Source organism: Leucoraja erinacea, chromosome 9, assembly GCF_028641065.1.
Source record: "Leucoraja erinacea ecotype New England chromosome 9, Leri_hhj_1, whole genome shotgun sequence".
NCBI lineage: Eukaryota > Metazoa > Chordata > Chondrichthyes > Rajiformes > Rajidae > Leucoraja > Leucoraja erinaceus.
Genome location: NC_073385.1, coordinates 69,006,448 through 69,027,585, shown reverse-complemented (window position 1 = coordinate 69,027,585; position 21,138 = coordinate 69,006,448). Strand labels below are relative to the sequence as shown.

The 21,138-nt window shown below is 47.1% G+C and overlaps 1 protein-coding gene across 2 annotated transcripts in view; it reads left to right on the top strand.

Moving 5' to 3' along the window:
- The window catches only part of LOC129700559 (ena/VASP-like protein), a 250,622-nt gene that overhangs the window by 49,493 nt on the left and 179,991 nt on the right, over positions 1-21,138 (top strand). The window contains exon 2 of one of the 2 annotated variants that reach the window (XM_055641163.1): positions 4,123-4,168. The exons of the other annotated variant lie outside the window; for it this stretch is intronic. Coding sequence (XP_055497138.1) covers positions 4,146-4,168 — 23 coding nt within the window. The 5' untranslated portion in view covers positions 4,123-4,145. The remainder of the gene's footprint in view (positions 1-4,122; positions 4,169-21,138) is intronic. 2 annotated transcript variants of the gene reach the window in all.

Sequence of the window (21,138 nt, the reverse complement as noted above, 5' to 3'; positions counted from 1 at the left end):
GAATAAGCATTAAACCTTGACAATGTTATAGACGACGCAATAGTATGTGAATGGTATGTTAGCATTCATAGCAAACTGATTTGAGTATAGAAGCAGGGAGGTTCTACTGCAGTTGTACAGGGCCTTGGTGAGACCACACCTGGAGTATTGTGTACAGTTTTGGTCTCCTAATCTGCGGAAAGACATTCATGCCATAGAGGGAGTACAGAGAAGGTTCACCAGACTGATTCCTGGGATGGCAGGACTTTCATATGAAGAAAGACTGGATAGACTCGACTTGTACTCGCTAGAATTTAGAAGATTGAGGGGGGACCTTATAGAAACTTTCAAAATTCTTATGGGGTTGGACAGGCTAGATGCAGGAAGATTGTTCCCGATGTTGGGGAAGTCGAGAACAAAGGGTCACAGTTTAAGGATAAGGGGGAAGTCTTTTAGGACCGAGATGAGAAAAACATTTTTCACACAGAGAGTGGTGAATCTCTGGAATTCTCTGCCACAGAAGGTAGTTGAGGCCAGTTCACTGGCTATATTTAAGAGGGAGTTAGATGTGGCCCTTGTGGCTAAAGGGATCAGGGGGTATGGAGAGAAGGCAGGTACAGGATACTGAGTTGGATGATCAGCCATGATCATATTGAATGGCGGTGCAGGCTTGAAGGGCCGAATGGCCTACTCCTGCACCTATTTTCTATGTTTCTATAACATGGTGGCACAGCGGTAGTGTTGCTGCCTTACGGCGTTTACAGCACCAGCCCCGGGTTCGATCCTGACTATGGGTACTGTCTGTACGGAAGTTTGTACGTTCTCCCCGTGACCTGCGTGGGTTTTCTCCGAGAACTTCGGTTTCCTCCCACACTCCAAAGACGTACAGATTTGTTGGTTAATTGTAAATGTAAAAATTGTCCTTAGTGCGTGCGGGGTAGTGTTCATGTGCGGGGACCACTGGATGCTGAGGACTCGGTGGGCCAAAGGGCCTGTTTCCATGCTGTATCTCTAAACTAAAACTGTCTAAATGTCTAAGTTAGTCATTAAATGTATTGATAGTTGGGCATGATGGGAGGCATCATTCAAACTGGTCATTACAAGTCCCTGGATTCAGATTCAGATTCAGATTCAGATTCAGATTCAGATTCAATTTTAATTGTCATTGTCAGTGTACAGTACAGAGACAACGAAATGCATTTAGCATCTCCCTTGAAGAGCGACATAGCAAACGATTTGAATAAAAAATAATAAGTGTCCGGGGGGGGGGGGGGTGGTGATTGGCAGTCACCGAGGTACGTTGTTGAGTAGAGTGACAGCTGCCGGAAAGAAGCTGTTCTTCGACCTGCTGGTTCGGCAACGGAGAGACCTGTAGCGCCTCCCGGATGGTAGGAGGGTAAACAGTCCATGGTTGGGGTGAGAGCAGTCCTTGGCGATGCTGAGTGCCCTCCGCAGACAGCGCTTGCTTTGGACAGACTCAATGGAGGGGAGCGTGGAACCGGTGATGCGTTGGGCAATTTTCACCACCCTCTGCAATGCCTTCCGGTCGGAGACAGAGCAGTTGCCATACCATACTGTGATGCAGTTGGTAAGGATGCTCTCGATGGTGCAGCGGTAGAAGTTCACCAGGATCTGAGGAGACAGATGGACCTTCTTCAGTCTCCTCAGGAAGAAGAGACGCTGATGAGCCTTCTTGACAATACTACGATCTGACAATACTATTGCTGAGAATCACAATATTTGGACCTGGAGGAATTGTTCCTTTCTGGTTAACGAAATCTGGTTGACGAGTGTGTGTGAAGTGTTGTGTGGATTCTATTGTAGGTTGGCATGGACATGGAGCACAGAGGGGCCTTGTGTCCATGCTGTCTGCCCACAAAGTAAACTTTAGTCATCTGGCAGTAAAGTAAAACGTGATGAAAAGGGACTGAGGCCAGGGTGTGGGGAGAGCTGGGATTTGAAGGTCTACAGCTTGAGTGTGGTGAAGATAGACACAAAAAGCCGGAGTAACTCAGTGGATCAGGCAGCATCTCTGGAGAAAAGGAATAGGTGGCGTTTCTTCTTCTGAAGAGTCTCCACCCAAAACGTCACCTATTCCTTTTCTCCGGAGATGCTGTCTGACCCGCTGAATTACTCCAGCACTTTCTGTCTATCTTCAGTATAAACCAGCATCTGCAGTTCCTTCCGACACACTGCATGTGGTGATTGAGCAGTCAGGAGAGGATGACATTCAGAGTCTGAAGAAGGATCCCAACTCGAAACGTCACCTATCCGTGTTCTCCTCACATGTTTAATCAATAATGTTTTATTATTAATGTTTAATGTTTTATGTGTCGTTCCTAACTGTCACTGTATGTCGTGTTGTCACTTGCGGGCGGAGCACCAAGACAAATTCCTTGTATGTGAATACTTGGCCAATAAACGTATTCATTCAGAGATGCTGCCTGACCCGCTGAGTTGCCCCAGCACTTTGTGTCCTTTTGTGTAAACCAGCATCTGCAGTTCCTTGTTTCTAGGTTGGAACATATCTGGTCAAGTTTGCATTGGGTGCTGTGGATACCAGTGTGGTAAATGTACTGGGTCAGCATGACTAGTCATTGAGCGGAGATGTTCAGTACTGTAGCTGGGATATTCAATTCAATTCAATTCAATTCAATTTATTTGTCATTTGGACCCCTTGAGGTCCAAACGAAATGACGTTTCTGCAGCCATACATTACAAACAAATAGACTCCAGACACAACATAATTTACATAAACATCCATCACATCGCTGTGATGGAAGGCCAAAAAAACTTATCTCTCCACTGCACTCTCCCCCCCCCTGATGTCAGAGTCAAAGTCAAAGCCCCCGGCTGGCGATGGCGATTGTCCCGCGGCCATTAAAGCCACGCCGGGTGATGCAAGGTCGCACACCGGGTTCTTGATGTTAGAGCCCCCGGCGTGCGCTCGCAGAGTCCCGCGGCCATTCCAAGCCGCGCGGGGCGGTGATGTCAGGCCCCGCTCCAGGAGCTCTTCGACCCCGCAACTCGGGCGGGAGAAGTCGCCGTTGCGGGAGCCCTGAAAAGCGGTCTCCCTCCAGGGACCCGCGGGCTCCCGGTGCCGCCGTCCGCCAGACCCGCAGTTGCAGCCTCCGAATCTCCGGAGGTCGGGCCGCAGCAGCAGCAGCGCTCCACCACCACTCCACCCGCTCCGGACTCGGCCAGACCCGCGACGGTGAGGTGAGTCGTTGGCACCAGAGCCCCTGGTCTTCCTGTTGGAGGCCGCTCCTCGTTGCAGCCCCAACGACAACGGAGACCCGACAAAGAAAAGGTCGGGTCTCCCGTGCAGGGAGAGATTAAAAGTTACCCCCATCCCCACCCCCCCACACACACACCCCAACAAAAAAATAACAAAAACTACATAAAAACATAGACAAAAAATAATAAAATGCGGACGGGCTGCAGAGGCTGCTGCTGACGAGAGTCGCGCCGCCTACCGTATATTGTCTTCTGCTTTAGCCTTTATTGTATCATGAAATCATGTGGAATAAAACAAATTGCTCCATGGTGTGGACCTCAGCAAGAACCCGAAACGTCAGCCATTCCTACTCTCCAGAGTTGCTGCTGGTCCCGCTGAGTTACTCCAGCACTTTGTGTCTATCTTGGGTGTAAACCAGCAGTTCCTTCCTACACAAGACCCGTTGCTTGTCTGTCCTCGTGGACTCTATTTTGCACCTTTGTCCCTGAGCTGCAGGGAGTCGCCTTACTAGTTTGATGCAAAAGTACCCGTCTTCTGCAGCACGATGTAAGGCGATCAAAATAAATGCTTTTCTGTATTGTGTATGGCACGGCCAGCCACCATTTTAAATGCGTACCGGATAGAGTGGGCATTAAACGTGGAGGAACTCGTGAAGGATTGTTTCGGTGAATGAACAGCTGTCACATTAATGAAACTTGCTCTAGTGGTCACGTGGTGAGCAGCTTTACTCCCTCCGTACATGCTGCTGATAAAATGCAGCGTTCTGCATGAGGGCTGCAGGCATGCACTTGTGTGCCTTCCCGTAGAACATCATATTGACGATCTACACACTTATGGATCAATCACTTGGACATTTTACAGTTGTGTATTGAATGCAATTATTTTGTTTGCCTCTTTGCTTGTAGGATTTATGCTTTATGATTAGGCCATGCATCCAACAGAAGATTTCAGGTAGGAATCATGCTGTCTCAATAGATTTTTATTACTAAACTGCCAAAGGCAGTAATGCTGTAATATTTATAGAAAGCAAGCAGAATGTCAGATCTTTTCCATTTATTTTTAAACTTGGTGGGTAGAATCAAAACCTCATGTTCCGTAATGGATCAAAATTGATTCCACATTGAACATCTGATTAATTTGCTCAAGTAAGCCTAATAATTCGACATTCAAAAGAAAATATCTTTTTTCTTTGTCTTTCAGTGTGTTTTTCATGATTCTTTCCATATGTAGCTTCACCGGAAAATGGAATATTTAATTAATTAGGAATAATTCAGGAGAAAAAAAAAGGCGAATCTGCTACAAGGATGAATTAATTCTTGCCTAAACATATTTTATGCTGGGATTCAATTTTAATTCAGTTATCGGTAGTTTGGGGGAGAAAGTGTAATATTATTTTTCCAACCGTGTCATTATCAAGTTAATAATACTGACAGCATATACTACACTGCAAATTGCCACATCCTTTCACTGCAAGGTAAATAAAAACAGTCCCTGTATTCAGCTGAGGATGTCCAACAGATCTTAAAATATGAGCTGTGATAATCAGAAGATTCTCTTTTGCATAAATAGCTTCTGCCAACTAGGAAATCTTCCATTTAGATAATAGACAAGATAGAATAGACAATAGACAACAGTTGCAGGAGTCGGCCATTCGGCCCTTCGAGCCAGCACCGCCATTCAATGTGATCATGGCTGATCATCCCCAATCAGTACCCCGTTCCTGCCTTCTCCCCACAACCCTGCCTTCTTCCCATATCTTTAAAAGCCCTATCTAGCTCTCTCTTGAAAGCATCCAGAGAACCGGCCTCTAGCGCCCTCTGAAGCAGAGAATTCCACAGACTCACCACTCTCTGTGAGAAAAAGTGTTTCCTCGTCTCCGTTCTAAATGGCTTAAGGGCCTATCCCACTTGCATGCGAATGGCTAACATGTTTCCTGCCTCTAGCGTGTCCAAACCCTTAACAATTTTATATGTTTCAATAAGATAGCCTCTCATCCTTCTAAACTCCAGAGTGTACATGCCCAGCTGCTCCATTCTCTCAGCATATGACAGTCCCGCCATCCCGGGAATTAACCTTGTAAACCTACGCTGCACTCCCTCAATAGCAAGAATGTCCTTCCTCAAATTAGGAATCCTCAATTTGTTTGAACACATCCAGTGCTATACTTTGTGCCGTTGTTTATACAGAAAATATTCATGACCTTGTGACATGATGCTTTTAATATTGATATTAACATATATTATATGAATATATCTGTACTTATTGATATGTAACCAGTTTCAGATGGAAACATTAATGAATTCTAGATGGTTGGGGCATAGATGATTCTGTATTAACTTGCACTATAAGTTATGTTTTATAATTTTAAGGAACTCAGTGTATTTTGAATAAAATTAGTGTTTGGTGAATATATTCTCTTTTGACACCTAACAGATCGATGTACAAAATCCTATCAAAATTCTCAAAAGTTAAATTTTACTGCCTTCTTTAAAATTAGAGAAGACCTGATAATTTATGAGCAAGAAGATGTCAGTCATAATGGCCATTTGCTGGTATAGTTGTATAGTTACAGTTTCTGAGGGGAACTAACTTAGCTGAAGACAGCCACAAAAAGCTGGAGTAACTCAGCGGGACAGGCAGCATCTCTGGAGAGAAGGAACAGGTGACGTTTCGGGTCGAGACCCTTCTTCAGACTCAGGAAAAGGAAACGAGAGATAGAGATGGTGATGTAGAGAGATATAGAACAAATGAAGGCAGACAAAATGCTGGAGGGACTCAGCAGGTGAGGCAGTATCTATGGAGCGAAGGAATAGGTGACGTTTTGGGTCGAGATCCTTCTTCAGACTGATGTGGGGATGGGGGGAGGGGAAGAAAAACGGAAGAGGCAGAGACAGTAGGCTGTGGGAGAGCTGGGAAGGGGAGGGGAAGAAAGCAAGGACAAATAAATAAAAGATGTGCAAAAAAAGTAACACTGATAAAGCAAATAGACCATTGTTAGCTGTTTGCTAAATGAGAAGGAGAAGCTGGTGTGACTTGGGTGGGGGAGGGGAGGGATGGAGAGAGAGACAGAATTTGCAGGGGTTACTTGAAGTTGGATAAATCAACGTTCATACCATGGGTTCATGGGGTGTAAGCTGCCCAAGCAAAAGCTGTTGTTCCTCCAATTTGCGCTGGGCCTCACTCTAACAGTGGAGGAGGCCCAGGACAGAAAGGCCTATGGGAATGGGAGAGGGAGTTAAAGTGTTGAGCAACTGGGAGATCAGGTAGGCCCGGGTAGATTGACCTTATAGCCTCTAACATCAAACAATCCACAACTCCTTCGTAACAAGTGTTACGTCCTTCATTACAGATTTTGCTTCAATATGAAATCTTAAAGTAACCGCGTTAATATTAGATAATAATAGTCTTGTTCATAATATAAAAATAACAAACGCCACACAGTGAACATGTTTTCTAAGGCTAGATTTCTAAAACTACAACATGTTCCAATCAGACAAATTATTTTCACCACATTTTAGTGTCTGTGTTGATGTTTTAAGTGTAGTATTTTGTTTCATCGGCACAAAATTTATTTCCAAGCAAGTTAATGGGATGTTAACTTCTTATTGTACGGTAAGGGTGAAGGGGGAAAGTTTTTAGTAGGAATCGGAGGGGTAACCTTTTCACACAGAGGGTGGTGGGTGTATGGAACAAGCTGCCAGAGGAGGTAGTTGAGGCTGGGACTATCCCAACACTTAAGACAGGTGCAAGGATAGGACAGGTTTTGGAGGGATATGTGCGAAAGGCAGGCAGGTGGGACTAGTGTAGCTGGGACATGTTGGCTGGTGTGGACAAGTTTCCACAGGGTATTATGATTCTATGACTAAAGATGAATGCAATAAACTGTTCTAGATTACATAAATCACAAATATCATAACAATAAAGATAGTAGTTGCATTGATCTTGAATTCAAACCTTTATGAAATTCTCGTAAAATTCTAGTTCGGATTTTCATGTGCTTTGCATATCACTGAAATTAAATGATCTGGTCCAGAGATTGATCCCCGGGATGGCGGACTGTCATATGAGGAAAGATTGAAAAGACTAGGCTTGTATTCACTGGGGTTTAGAAGGATGAGGGGGAAACCTTATAGAAACATATTAAATTATAAAAGGTCTGGACAAGCTAAATGCAGGAAAAATGTTCCCAATGTTGGGCGAGTCCAGAACCAGGGGCCACAGTCTTAGAATAAAGGGGAGGTCATTTAAGACTGAGGTGAGAAAAAACTTTTTCACCCAGAGAATTGTGAATTTGTGGAATTCCCTGCCACAGAGGGCAGTGGAGGCCAAGTCACTGGATGGATTTAAGAGAGAGTTAGATAGAGCTCTAGGGACTAGTGTAGTCAAGGGATATGGGGAGAAGGCAGGCACGGGTTATTGATAGGGGATGATCAGCCATGATCACAATGAATGGCGGTGCTGGCTCGAAGGGCCGAATGGCCTCCTCCTGTACCTATTTTCTATGTTTCTATGGTTGTTAAGTTACTCTACAGCGCACACGTTGGGCTCTGCGTTCCCCAAGTTGGAAATATCAATCCACGTATCTTTGATTGTAAAATACTTTGGGTATCATACAGTTGCACAAGGCATTCAGGCCTCGATCTTCTCGTGCACATGGAATTTTATAAGGTTGTTCCGCAAACTCTGCAGTTCAGTTATAGTTACTGTTTAGTTTGTTGTCACGTGTACCGAGGTACAGTGAAAAGCTTTTGTTGCGTGCTAACCAGTCAGCAGAAAGACAATACATGATTACAATCGAGCCATTCACAGTGTAAATTGTAAAGGATTAGCATTCAGTGGAAGGTGAAGCCAGCAAAGTCTGATCAAGGATATCCTGAACGTCACCAAAGAGGTAGATAGTAGTTCAGGACCGCTCTCTGGTTGTGGTGGGATGATTCAGTTGCCTGATAACAGCTGGGAAGAAAGTGTCCCTGAATCTGGAGGTGTGCGTTTTCACACTTCTGTACCTTTTGCCTGATGGGAGAGGGGGGAAGAGGGAGTGGCCCGGGTGCGACTGGTCCTTGATTATGTTGCTGGCCTTGCCGAGGCAGCGTGAGGTATAAATGGAGTCAATGGAAGGGAGGTTGGTGTGTGTGATGGTCTGGGCTGCGTCCACAATTCCCTGCAATTTCTTACGGTCTTGGATGGAGCTGTTCCCAAACCAAGCGGTGATGCATCCCGATAAAATGCTCTCTACGGCGCATCTGTAGAAGTTGGTGAGAGTTGTAGGGGACATGCCGAACCTCCTAAACCTTCTAAGGAAGTGGAGGCATTTCACAGTGTACGGTGTACATTTTCTTTGATTGTAAAATACTTTGGCTCAAGGAAAGGGTGCTGCTGGGACTCTTGTTCCAAGAAGCACACAAGGTGTTGGAGTAACTCAGCAGATCAGGCAGCGAATCTGGGGTCCCAATCCAAAATGTCATCTATCCATGTTGAAAAAGGGTCTCGACCTATTTACAATATATATTAATGATTTGGATGAGGGAATTGAAGGCAATATCTCCAAGTTTGCGGATGACACTAAGCTGGGGGGGCAGTGTTAGCTGTGAGGAGGATGCTAGGAGACTGCAAGGTGACTTGGATAGGCTGGGTGAGTGGGCAAATGTTTGGCAGATGCAGTATAATGTGGATAAATGTGAGGTTATCCATTTTGGTGGCAAAAACGAAAGAAAGCAGACTATTATCTAAATGGTGGCCGATTGGGAAAGGGGGAGATGCAGCGAGACCTGGGTGTCATGGTACACCAGTCATTGAAGGTAGGCATGCAGGTGCAGCAGGCAGTAAAGAAAGCGAATGGTATGTTAGCTTTCATTGCAAAAGGATTTGAGTATAGGAGCAGGGAGGTTCTACTGCAGTTGTACAGGGTCTTGGTGAGACCACACCTAGAGTATTGCGTACAGTTTTGGTCTCCAAATCTGAGGAAGGACATTATTGCCATAGAGGGAGCGCAGAGATGGTTCACCAGACTGATTCCTGGGATGTCAGGACTGTCTTATGAAGAAAGACTGGATAGACTTGGTTTATACTCTCTAGAATTTAGGAGATTGAGAGGGGATCTTATAGAAACTTACAAAATTCTTAAGGGGTTGGACAGGCTAGATGCAGGAAGATTGTTCCCGATGTTAGGGAAGTCCAGGACAAGGGGTCACAGCTTAAGGATAAGGAGGAAATCCTTTAAAACCGAGATGAGAAGAACTTTTTTCACACAGAGAGTGGTGAATCTCTGGAACTCTCTGCCACAGAGGGTAGTTGAGGCCAGTTCATTGGCTATATTTAAGAGGGAGTTAGATGTGGCCCTTGTGGCTAAAGGGATCAGATGGTATGGAGAGAACAGGATACTGAGTTGGATGATCAGCCATGATCATATTGAATGGCGGTGCAGGCTCGAAGGGCCGGATGGCCTACTCCTGCACCTAATTTCTATGTTTCTATGTGCTGGCCCCAGGACAAGTTATCCAAGATGTTTGATAGAATGGCAGATGGGCCGAATGGCCTACTCCTGCACCTAATTTCTATGTTTCTATGACCTGAAAAGTTGCCTATCCATATTCTCAAGCGATGCCGCCTGACCTGAAACTGAGTTATTCCAGTATTTTGTGTCCTTTTGTACAAACCAGCATCTGCAGTTACTTGTTTCTACTCCAGGTCCAAGGTCAGGTTCAGAATTTTTTTTTTTCCAAAGTTAAACTTAATTCATAATTATTTTTTAATATATAAAAATCAGAAAAGTTGCCAAAAACTCTTCCGGCACTTTCTGCATCACTACATTCATTTGTTTTATATTTGGCAATGTTCTTATACGATCCTTGGGCCAAGCATCCTTGCCACTCATGTGGCCCCCCTGAGTTTAGGTTATGTTGGATTCACAATTTTACTTTTCCAAAAATGAACTTTATTCAGAATAAAAAAGAGATACAAATCATGAACTGTGCAAAACCTCTACACACATTCTATGTGGCTATATATACATTGATTAGCCTTGTGTTTGGTAGTGCTCAGCCATGATCATATTGAATGGCTCAAAGGACCGAATGGCCTCCTCCTGCACCTATTTTCTATGTTTCTATGGTTTTATGTTTCAGCGATCTATCATTATTCCAGACACCCTTGCTGCTCATGTTGCACACTGGGGTGAAATCCCTTCCCTTATTTGAGGGGCGTCTCCACCACACCCCCCAATATCCAGCAGCGTTGGCTGCACCGAACTTCAGTGTGGTTTCCCCAGTCAGCAACCTTCCACGATGGACATAGAGTGATACAGTGTGGAAACACGCCCTTCAGTCCAACTTGCCCACATGTCCCTGCTACACTAGTCCCACCTGCCTGCGTTTGGCTCATATCCCTCCAAACCCGTCCTATCCATGTACCTGTCCAAATATTTCTTAAACGTTGTAATTGTCCCAACCTCAACTACCTCCTCTGGCAGCTCGGTCCTTACACCTACCACTCCTTGTGTAAAAAAAGTTACCCGACAGATTCCTATTAAATCTTTCCCCCCTCACCGTAGCCCTATGTCCTCTGGTCTTGAATCCCCTATTCTGTGCATTTTCCAATCGATTCCTCTCATGGTTTTGTGCAGCTTTATAAGATGACCCCACGGCCTCCATCTGGAAAGGCTGGCAGCCACGTGTCTAGTTGAGCTGGTGCAGCGTCTGAGTGGTTGTGTGGCTTTGAATGAGTAGGAGGTGATGGTTGGTCATGGAGATGAGATATTGCCTGCGTGATGGATATTCAAGGTGGTGGCTCACGGTAGTGCTGAATAACCATATAACCATATAACAATTACAGCACGGAAACAGGCCATCTCAGCCCTTCTAGTCCATGACAAACACTTACTCTCACCTACTCCCATCTACCTGCACTCAGACCATAACCCTCCATTCCTTTCCCGTCCATATCCATATCCAATTTATTTTTAAATGAAAAAATCGAACCTGCCTCCACCACTTCCATTGGAAGCTCATTCCACACCGCTACCACTCTCTGAGTAAAGAAGTTCCCCCTCATGTTGCCCCTAAACTTTTGTCCCTTAATTCTCAAATCATGTCCTCTTGTATGAATCTTCCCTACACTCAATGGAAAAAGCTTATCCACGTCAACTCTGTCTATCCCTCTCATCATTTGAAAGACCTCTATCAAGTCCCCCCTTAACCTTCTGCGCTCCAAAGAATAAAGACCTATCTTGTTCAACCTATCTCTGTAACTTAGGTGCTGAAACCCAGGCAACATTCTAGTAAATCTCCTCTGTGCTCTCTCTATTTTGTTGACATCCTTCCTATAATTTGGTGACCAGAATTGTACACCATACTCCAGCATTGGCCTCACCAATGCCTTGTACAATTTTAACATTACATTTCAACTTCTATACTCAATGCTCTGATTTATAAAGGCCAGCACACCAAAAGCTTTCTTTACCACCCTATCTACAGAATGGTTTTGGATGGGATGATAAATTGCTTGGTTGGCACCTTGGATTCAGGGCAGAACGGAACGGTGAGGTTAAGCTGGTGGCAGCAAATCAGAGAGTTGGGAAGTTTGCAGTATGGGTTGGTGGAGCCTGTGAAGGAGCGAGGGAAGAAATAGACTTCAGACAGTCAAAAAATGCTGGAGTAAGTCAGCAGGCCAGGCAGAATCTCATAGAGTGATACATTGAGGAAACAGAACCTTCGGCCCAACTTGCCCATACTGGCCAACATGTCCCAGCTACACTAGACTCACCTGCCAATATTTGGTCCATATCTCTCCAAACCTGTCCTATCCATCTCTGGAGAAAAAGAATGGGTGGCATTTCAGGTCACCTGAAATCTGTGGTCCTGACCCAAAAATTCAGCCATCCTTTTTCTCCAGAGATGCTGCCTGACCCGCTGAATTACTCCAGCATGTTCTGTCTATCTTTGGTATTAACCAGTATCTGCAGTTTTTTGCTTCTACTAGAAATAGATTTATTTATTAGTTATCCCAAACGAGTACCAAACAATGAGACCATATTCTGGGAGTGTCAATGCTGTTACTCCCAGAACATTATGGTCCCAGGCCACACAAGGAACTGCAGATGTTAGTTTACAAAAAAGAAATAAAGTGCTGGAGTAACTCAGTGGGTCAGGCAGCATCTGTGGAGAACATGGATAGGTGACGTTTCACAGAGTGCTGGAGTAACTCAGTGAGTCAGGCAGCATCTGTGGAGAACATGGATAGGTGACGTTTCACAGAGTGCTGGAGTAACTCAGTGGGTCAGGCAGCATCTGTGGAGAACATGGATAGGTGACGTTTCACAGAGTGCTGGAGTAACTCAGTGAGTCAGGCAGCATCTGTGGAGAACATAGATAGGTGACGTTTCACAGAGTGCTGGAGTAACTCAGCGGGTCAGGCAGCATCTGTGGAGAACATGGATCGCGGGGCCGAGCGGGGCCGAGCGGAGCAAAGGAGGTGCGCTCCTGTAAATCAGTGGGTGCGCTCCTGTAAACCAGGGGGTGCGCTCCTGTAAACCAGGGGGTGCGCTCCTGTAAACCAGGGGGTGCGCTCCTGTAAATCAGTGGGTGCGCTCCTGTAAATCAGGGGGTGCGCTCCTGTAAATCAGTGGGTGCGCTCCTGTAAACCAGGGGGTGCGCTCCTGTAAACCAGGGGGTGTGCTCCTGTAAATCAGGGGGTGCGCTCCTGTAAATCAGGGGGTGCGCTCCTGTAAATCAGGGGGTGCGCTCCTGTAAATCAGGGGGTGCGCTCCTGTAAATCAGGGGGTGCGCTCCTGTAAATCAGTGGGTGCGCTCCTGTAAATCAGGGGGTGCGCTCCTGTAAATCAGGGGGTGCGCTCCTGTAAACCAGGGGTTGCGCTCCTGTAAAGCAGGGGGTGTGCTCCTGTAAATCAGGGGGTGCGCTCCTGTAAATCAGTGGGTGCGCTCCTGTAGATTTTATTAGTAATCTATTTTAATTTAGATGGTAATTAATTTTTTCAACGATTTGATTTGTGCTATATTACTTAATCCTGGATGATCCTACAAATTACTTAATGGTCGGTGGAGGGTAAGGAGGGGAAAGGGTTGTGAGGAGGGGGGGGGGCAAATCTAGTGATAAATCCCAAACAGTGGGAGTGGGGGGGAAGGGGGGGGAGGAAGGGGAGAGAGTGGTGGAGAGGAGGGGTGAAGGATAGTGGGGAGAGGGGGAAGGTGGGGAGGAGGGGGGGAGGGGAGGGGGTGGGGGGGGAAGGGAGGGAGAGGTGGGGAGGTAGAGGGGAAAGGGATGGAGAGGAGGGGAGGGGGTGGGGGGTGAGGGGGGGGTGGGGAGAGTGCGAGTGGGTGGAGGGAGGTAGAGCAGGGGGAGGGGGGGGAGGTAGATGTAGGAAGATTGTTCCCGATGTTGGGGAAGTCCAGAACAAGGGGTCACAGTTTAAGGATAAGGGGGAAATCCTTTAGGACCGAGATGAGGAAAACATTTTTCACACAGAGAGTGGTGAATCTGTGGAATTCTCTGCCACAGAAGGTAGTTGAGGCCACACAGTTCATTGGCTACATTTAAGAGGGAGTTAGATGTGGCCCTTGTGGCTAAAGGGATCAGGGGGTATGGAGAGAAGGCAGGTACGGGATACTGAGTTGGATGATCAGCCATGATCATATTGAATGGTGGTGCAGGCTCGAAGGGCCGAATGGCCTACTCCTGCACCTATTGTCTATGTTTCTATGTTTCTATGGATAGGTGACGTTTCGAGTCGGGACCATTCTCCAGTCTGAACAAGGGTCCTGGCCCTGCAACATCATCTAAAGGCAGTAAAGTTGCTGCCTTACAAAATCAGAGACCCGGGTTCAATCCTGACTATGGGTGCTGTCTGCACGGAGTTTGCAGGTTCTCCCTGTAGCATGCGTGTGATTTCTCCAGGTGCTCCCATTCCCTCCCACACTCCAAAGGTGTGCAGGTTTGTAGGTTCATTTGCTTCTGTAAATTGTGTGTAGGATAGTGTTAGTGTGCGGGGATCGCTGGTTAGCACAGTCTCGGTGGGCCGAAGGGCCTGTTTCCATGCTGTATCTATAAATTAAACTAAACTAAACTAATGATGCCGTGTGCAGCAAGGAACTGCAGATGCCGGTTTAAACCGAAGATAGACACAAATAGTCGGAGTAACTCAGCGTAAGGCAGAGTAAGGCAGCATCTCTGGAGAGGGGGAATAGGTGACGTTTCGGGTCGAGACCCTTCTTCAGACTAATGGTCAGGGGAAAGGGAAACCAGAGATATAGGCGGTGATATAGAGAGATTTTGAACAAATTATATGCAAAAAAGTAAGGATGATAAAAGAAAAAGGCCATTGTTAGCTATGGGCTAGATGAAAACGAGTTACAGGCAATGAGACTCAACAAGGTCACTTTGAAGCTGGTACAATGACTTGGATGGGGGTGTGACACGAGGGTCACTTGAAGTTAGAGGAGTCAGTGTTCATACCGTTCCTGCCTTCTCCCCATATCCCCTGACTCCGCTATCTTTAGAACATAGAAAATAGGTGCAGGAGGAGGCCATTCGGCCCTTCGAGCCAACACCGCCATTCATTGTCCCCTATCAATAACCCGTGCCTGCCTTCTCCCCATATCCCTTGACTTCACTAGCCCTATCTAGCTCTCTCTTGAAAGCATCCAGAGAACCCGCCTCCACCGCCCTCTGAGGCAGAGAATTCCACAGACTCACCACTCTCTGTGAGAAAAAGTGTTTCCTCGTCTCCGTTCTAAATGGCTTACCCCTTATTCTTAAACTGTGTGGCCCCTGGTTCTGGACTCCCCCCAACATTGGGAACATGTTTCCTGCCTCTAGCGTGTCCAAACCCTCAATGATCTTATATGATTCAATGAGATCTCCTCTCATCCTTCTAAACTCCAGAGTGTACAAGCCCAGCTGCTCCATTCTCTCAGCATATGACAGTCCCGCCATCCCGGGAATTAACCTTGTAAACCTACGCTGCACTCCCTCAATAGCAAGAATCGTGCCCTGTATTGGACAAATTAACTTGGCAAAGATGGTGTTGAGGATGAGTTTATGGAATGGAGTCAGGCCAGTGTAATAATGGTTTTATTGTCACGTGTGCAAAGTGGAACGCAGAGTGAATTTCTTTTCTTACACACAGTCCGGCAGAGTATTGCCATATCCAAGCACATCCCTGATTAACAAGTGTACAGATATAGTCCACCGATCCCCCAAGCGCCATTTCAAACGTCCAGTCCGCACTATTGTTGTTCTGAGGGTTTCCCATTCCAGGCGAGCCCCAGGCTGTTGAGGGCCTCCAGCCATTGTACTCCATCACACCCCTCTCCTCGCCCGTCCACCTTTGTTCCGTGGGGGCACCTCCTGCAGCCAACCATGAGGGGGCGATAGGCCAGACTTCGATTCCCTTTCCTTTCAGAAGGAAATAGTAGTAGAATTAGGCCATTCGGCCCATCGAGTCTACTCCGCCATTCAATCATGGCTGATCTATCTCTCCCTCCTAACCCCATTCTCCTGCCTTATCCCCATAACATCTGACACCCGAACTAATGATCAGTTGGATGATCAGCCATGATCATATTGAATGGCGGTGCAGGCTCGAAGGGCCGAATGGCCTACTCCTGCACCTAATTTCTATGTTTCTATGTTTCTAATCAAGAATCTGTCTATCTCTGCCTTAACAATATCCACTGACTTGGCCTCCACAGCCTTCTGTGGCAAAGAATTCCACAGATTCACCATCTTCTGACTAAATACATTTCTCCTCATCTCCCTCCTAAAAGAACGTCCTTCAATTCTGAGGCTGTGGTCTCTAGTCCTAGACTCTCCCACTAGTTGAAACATCCTCCCCACATCCACTCTATCCAAACCTTTCACTATTCTGCTTGTTTCAATGAGGTCCCCCCTCATTCTTCTAAACTCCAGCGAGTACAGGCCCAGTGCCGACAATAGACAATAGACCATAGGTGCAGGACTAGGCCATTTGGCCCTTCGAGCTGATCATCCCCAATCAGTACCCCGTTCCTGCCTTCTCCCCACATCCCCTGACTCCGCTATTCTTAAGAGCCCTATCTAGCTCTCTCTTGAAAACATCCAGAGAACCGGCCTCCACCGCCCTCTGAGGCAGAGAATTCCACAGACAAACGCTCATCATAGGTTAACCTACTAATTCCTGGGATCATTCTTGTAAACCTCCTCTGGGCCCTCTCCAGAGCCAGCACATCCTTCCTCAGATATGGTGCCCAAAATTGTTCACAATATTCCAAATGTGGTCTGACCAGCGCCTTATAGAGTCTCAGCAGTACATCCCTGTGTTTGTATACAAGCCCTCTTGAAATAAATGGCAGCGTTGAGTTTGCTTTCTTTACTACTCTGCTACCTTGCCCATCGTATCAGTGGTCACCGGCTCCACCCACCCAGTCGCTGGTCGTCGGGAGGTCGGTCCAATTGCTTGGCATATCACGTAGAACTAACAGGGATCTGGTTATTTTAGATTTGTTCCAGTAAGCAACGAGACATAATTAATTAATGATCTTAGTGAAGGATCCTTTAGGGAGAACTGATTATAGCATTGTCGAGTTGCAAGGGTGGAGAGTGTTTTGTAGTGTGATTCGCAGTGGGGGGAAATGATTTTCAATTACATAGCGTTTCAATTACATTTCTAGTCAATTATAAATGTAAGCCTCTTGCTCATTTGACTGGCTCTATTTTCTGTTGCTCTTGTACTGTTGAATAGGAAATGTCCATTGGTTAGAAACCTTCAATGTTCAGGGCCTGTCGCACTTTCACCACCTAATTCACGGCCTCTGCCGAGTTTGCCCTTGACTCATACTCGCCGCATGGTCGTCACGAGGTCGTAGCAGGCCGTGATGCTAGTCGTGGGTACGCGTGGCATCTAGTAGGTCGGGGCGTTTTTTCTAGCCTGATGAAAAATGCCCACGAGTAAAAAAGGTCATGAATTAGATCGTGAAAGTAGCACAGGTCTTTTTAACTCTTTAATTTTTATTATTATGAGACCACACCTGGAGTATTGCGTACAGTTTTGGTCTCCAAATCTGAGGAAGGACATTATTGCCATAGAGAGAGTGCAGAGACGGTTCACCAGACTGATTCCTGGGATGTCAGGACTGTCTTATGAAGAAAGACTGGATAGACTCGGTTTATACTCTCTAGAATTTAGAAGATTGAGGGGGGATCTTATAGAAACTTACAAAATTCTTAAGGGGTTGGACAGGCTAGATGCAGGAAGATTGCTCCCGATGTTGGGGAAGTCCAGGACAAGGGGTCACAGCTTAAGGATAAGGGGGAAATCCTTTAAAACCGAGATGAGAAGAACTTTTTTCACACAGAGAGTGGTGAATCTCTGGAACTCTCTGCCGCAGAGGGTAGTCGAGGCCAGTTCATTGGCTATATTTAAGAGGGAGTTAGATGTGGCCCTTGTGGCTAAGGGGATCAGAGGGTATGGAGAGAAGGCAGGTACGGGATACTGAGTTGGATGATCAGCCATGATCATATTGAATGGTGGTGCAGGCTCGAAGGGCCGAATGGCCTACTCCTGCACCTAATTTCTATGTTTCTATGAATACCATTATCTGTCTAGCTTTTATTCACATGGTTAATCCCACCTTAACTGTCTGGTGTTTTACACATTTTCATCTTTTGTTCAATTCATTCTTTTCGGGCCTACCATTCCTGGTTGCATCAAACTTTAAAATCCCAGGCTTCATTACAGTTTTACCTTTAATATGAAGTCTTAAAGTAACAGCATTGATATTAAATAATAATAGTCGTGTTCATAATATAAAAATAACCAATACCACGGAGCGAACATGTTTGTTAAGGCTACTGTAGTTGGGTTTATTGTCTCGTGTACCAAGGTTTATTCAAGATTTCAAGATCATTTTATTGTCACGTGTATCAATTAAGATACAGTGATATGCTATTTACCGTACAGCCGTACTAAAAAAAAGCAACAAGACACACAACTACATAAAAGTTAACATAAACATCCACCACAGTGGATTCCCCACGTCCCTCACTGTGATGGAAGGCAATAAAATCGAACTTCTTACTCTTTATTCTCCCGCGGTCGGGGCAGTCGAACCATCCGCAGTCAGGGCGTTCGAAGCTCCCACAGCCGGCGGTCGAAGTTCCCGCGTTGGGGCGAATGAAGCACCCACGTCGGGGCGTTAGGAGCTCTGCAGTTTGGACTTCCCGAAGTCGGTCTCTAACCAGAGACCACGGGCTCCGCATTGTTAAATTTCGCAGGCTCCCGCGGTGCAGATCGAAGTCGGTCTCCAGCAAAGGCCGCCAACTTCTCGATGTTAGGCCGCAGTGTGGACGGAGATACGATACGGTTAAAAAAATTGCATCACGTCGAGGTAAGAGTTACGAAAAAAAAGTTTCCTCTAACTCCCCTCCCCCCCCCACCCCCCCCCCCCCACATGAAACAAGCTAAAGAACACTAAAAACATACATTTAACACATACATACAAACAAACAAACAAAGAAGGAAGGGACAGACAGACTGTTGACGAGGCAGCCATTGCCGGCGCCACCTAGTGTAGACATTGTCACGTAAACCAAGGTGTACCAAACTTTTTGTTGTGTGCTATCCAGTCAGTGGAAAGACTATACATGATTATAATCGATCCATCCACAGTGTACAGATACAGGACAAAGGGGATAATGTTTATTGCAAGCTAAAGTCCGATTAAAGATTGTCCGATGGGTGACAAATGAGGTAAATGGGAGGTCAGTACCGCTCTTTAGTTGTTGGTAGGATTGTTCATAGAGTTTGACCACAGGCCCTTCAGCCTAATTTGATCACGCCGACCAACATGTCCCATCTACACTTGTCCCACCTGCCTGCTTTTGGCCCATATCCTTCTAAACCTACCCCATCCATGTACCTGGCAGTACTGGATGGAAGGGCCGAATGGCCTACTCCCGCACCTATTGTCTATTGTCTACCTGTGTAAATGTTTCTCAATCATTGTAATAATACCTGCAGCCACCTCCTCTGGCAACTTGTTCCATACACCCAACATACTATGTAAAAAAATCTATCCCTCAGGTTCCTATTAAATCTTCTTCTGTCGTGTGTCTTTTAGACCTGCAGCTCCGTTGAGGCGAGCCAGTCCAACGTGTCATCGTCCAGGTTAATCAGACCGCGTTCACCATTGGGTGGCCAACCGGTGTTTGGGGCAACTGGTGACCATGTGCTCCACTGTCTGTGTTGGGTCTCCACACACGCAGGAGGCGCTCGCTGTCCACGAGGCCCCACCTCTTCATCGCTAGTCCATAGCGTCCGACGCCTGTCCTCAAGCGGTTGAGGGTTGTCCACCGCTCTCGGGCCAGGGACGTCCATGGGGTCATCGATGTACTGGTGTAGCCTAGATGGTTCCGCTGACTTCCACTGGTCTCTCCATCTCGTCTTGACCCAGGCGGCCTTAGAAGCGTCAGCCGCTGTTGTGCAGAGCAGCTCTTGGGCTTGCATGGCAAAGGGGCGCTGTGACGTGAGGCGCACTAGTCGTGGTGTCTCTGTGACCATCTGATGGAGGAGGTGGGAGTCACTGGTCAGTGCCTTTCGAGAGAGGGCCAGCGTGGCTGCTTCTGGTCTGATGTTGGCTGGGGCAATGCCAGCGAGGACGGGCAGTTGGTTTACTGGGGTGGCTCGTAGGCATCCGGAGACAGTCCGCAGGGCGCGGTTGAGGGCAGTGTAAAGGTTTCTTGTCGGAGGCAAGGCTCTGTTGTGACTAGCACAAGAGGACACGTCAAGATCAAGATTCAAGATTCAAGATTCAATTTAATTGTCATTTGGACCCCTTGAGGTCCAAACGAAATGACGTTTCTGCAGCCATACATTACAAACAAATAGACCCAAAACACAACATAATTTACATAAACATCCATCACATTTCTGTGATGGAAGGCCAAAAAAAAACTTATCTCTCCACTGCACTCCACCCCCCCCCCCCCCCCCCCCCCCCCCCCCCCCCCCCCCCGATGTCAGAGTCAAAGTCAAAGCCCCCGGCTGGCGATGGCGATTGTCCCGCGGCCATTAAAGCCACGCCGGGTGGTACGAGGTCGCACACCGGGTCTTGGTGTTAGAGCCCCGGCGTGCGCTCGCAGAGTCCCGCGACCATTTCAAGCCGCAAGGGGCGGTGATGTCAGGCCCCGCTCCAGGAGCTCTTCATCCGCGCAACTCGGGCGGGAGAAGTCACCGTTGCAGGAGCCCTGAAAAGCGGTCTCCCTCCAGGGACCCGCGGGCTCCCGGTGCCGCCGTCCGCCAGACCCGCAGTTGCAGGCCTCCGAATCTCCGGAGGTCGGGCCTCAGCAGCAGCAGCGCTCCACCACCGCTCCACCCGCTCCGGACTCGGCCAGCTCCGCGACGGTGAGGTCGGCACCAGAGTCCCCGGTCTTCTCCTGTTGGAGGCCGCTCCTCGTTGCAGCCCCAACGACAACGGAGACCCGACAAAAGAAAAGGTCGGGTCTCCCGTGCAGGGAGAGATTTAAAAGTTACCCCCTCCCTCCCACCCCACACCCCCCCCCCCCCCCCCCCCCACACACACACACCCCAACAAAAAATAACGAAAACTACATAGAAACATAGACAAAAAATAATAAAAACGCAGACGGGCTGCAGAGGCCGCTGCTGACGAGAGTCGCGCCGCCTACCGAGAGAGGGCCAGCGTGGCTGCTTCTCGTCTGATGTCCACACCGAGTTAGAGTTCAAGAGCCCGTTTATTCTGCAATTACTGCCTTTTATCTTGAAGGCCACTTGACCTCAGTCACGAGGCTCAGGCCCGAGTTTCTGTTACATATGTTACATTACAAAGACATCACACCACCCTCTTTACTTGATAGACTTTACAGGCACTGGTATTTACACTATATAGGGTGATTTCACGAAAGGTTACTGG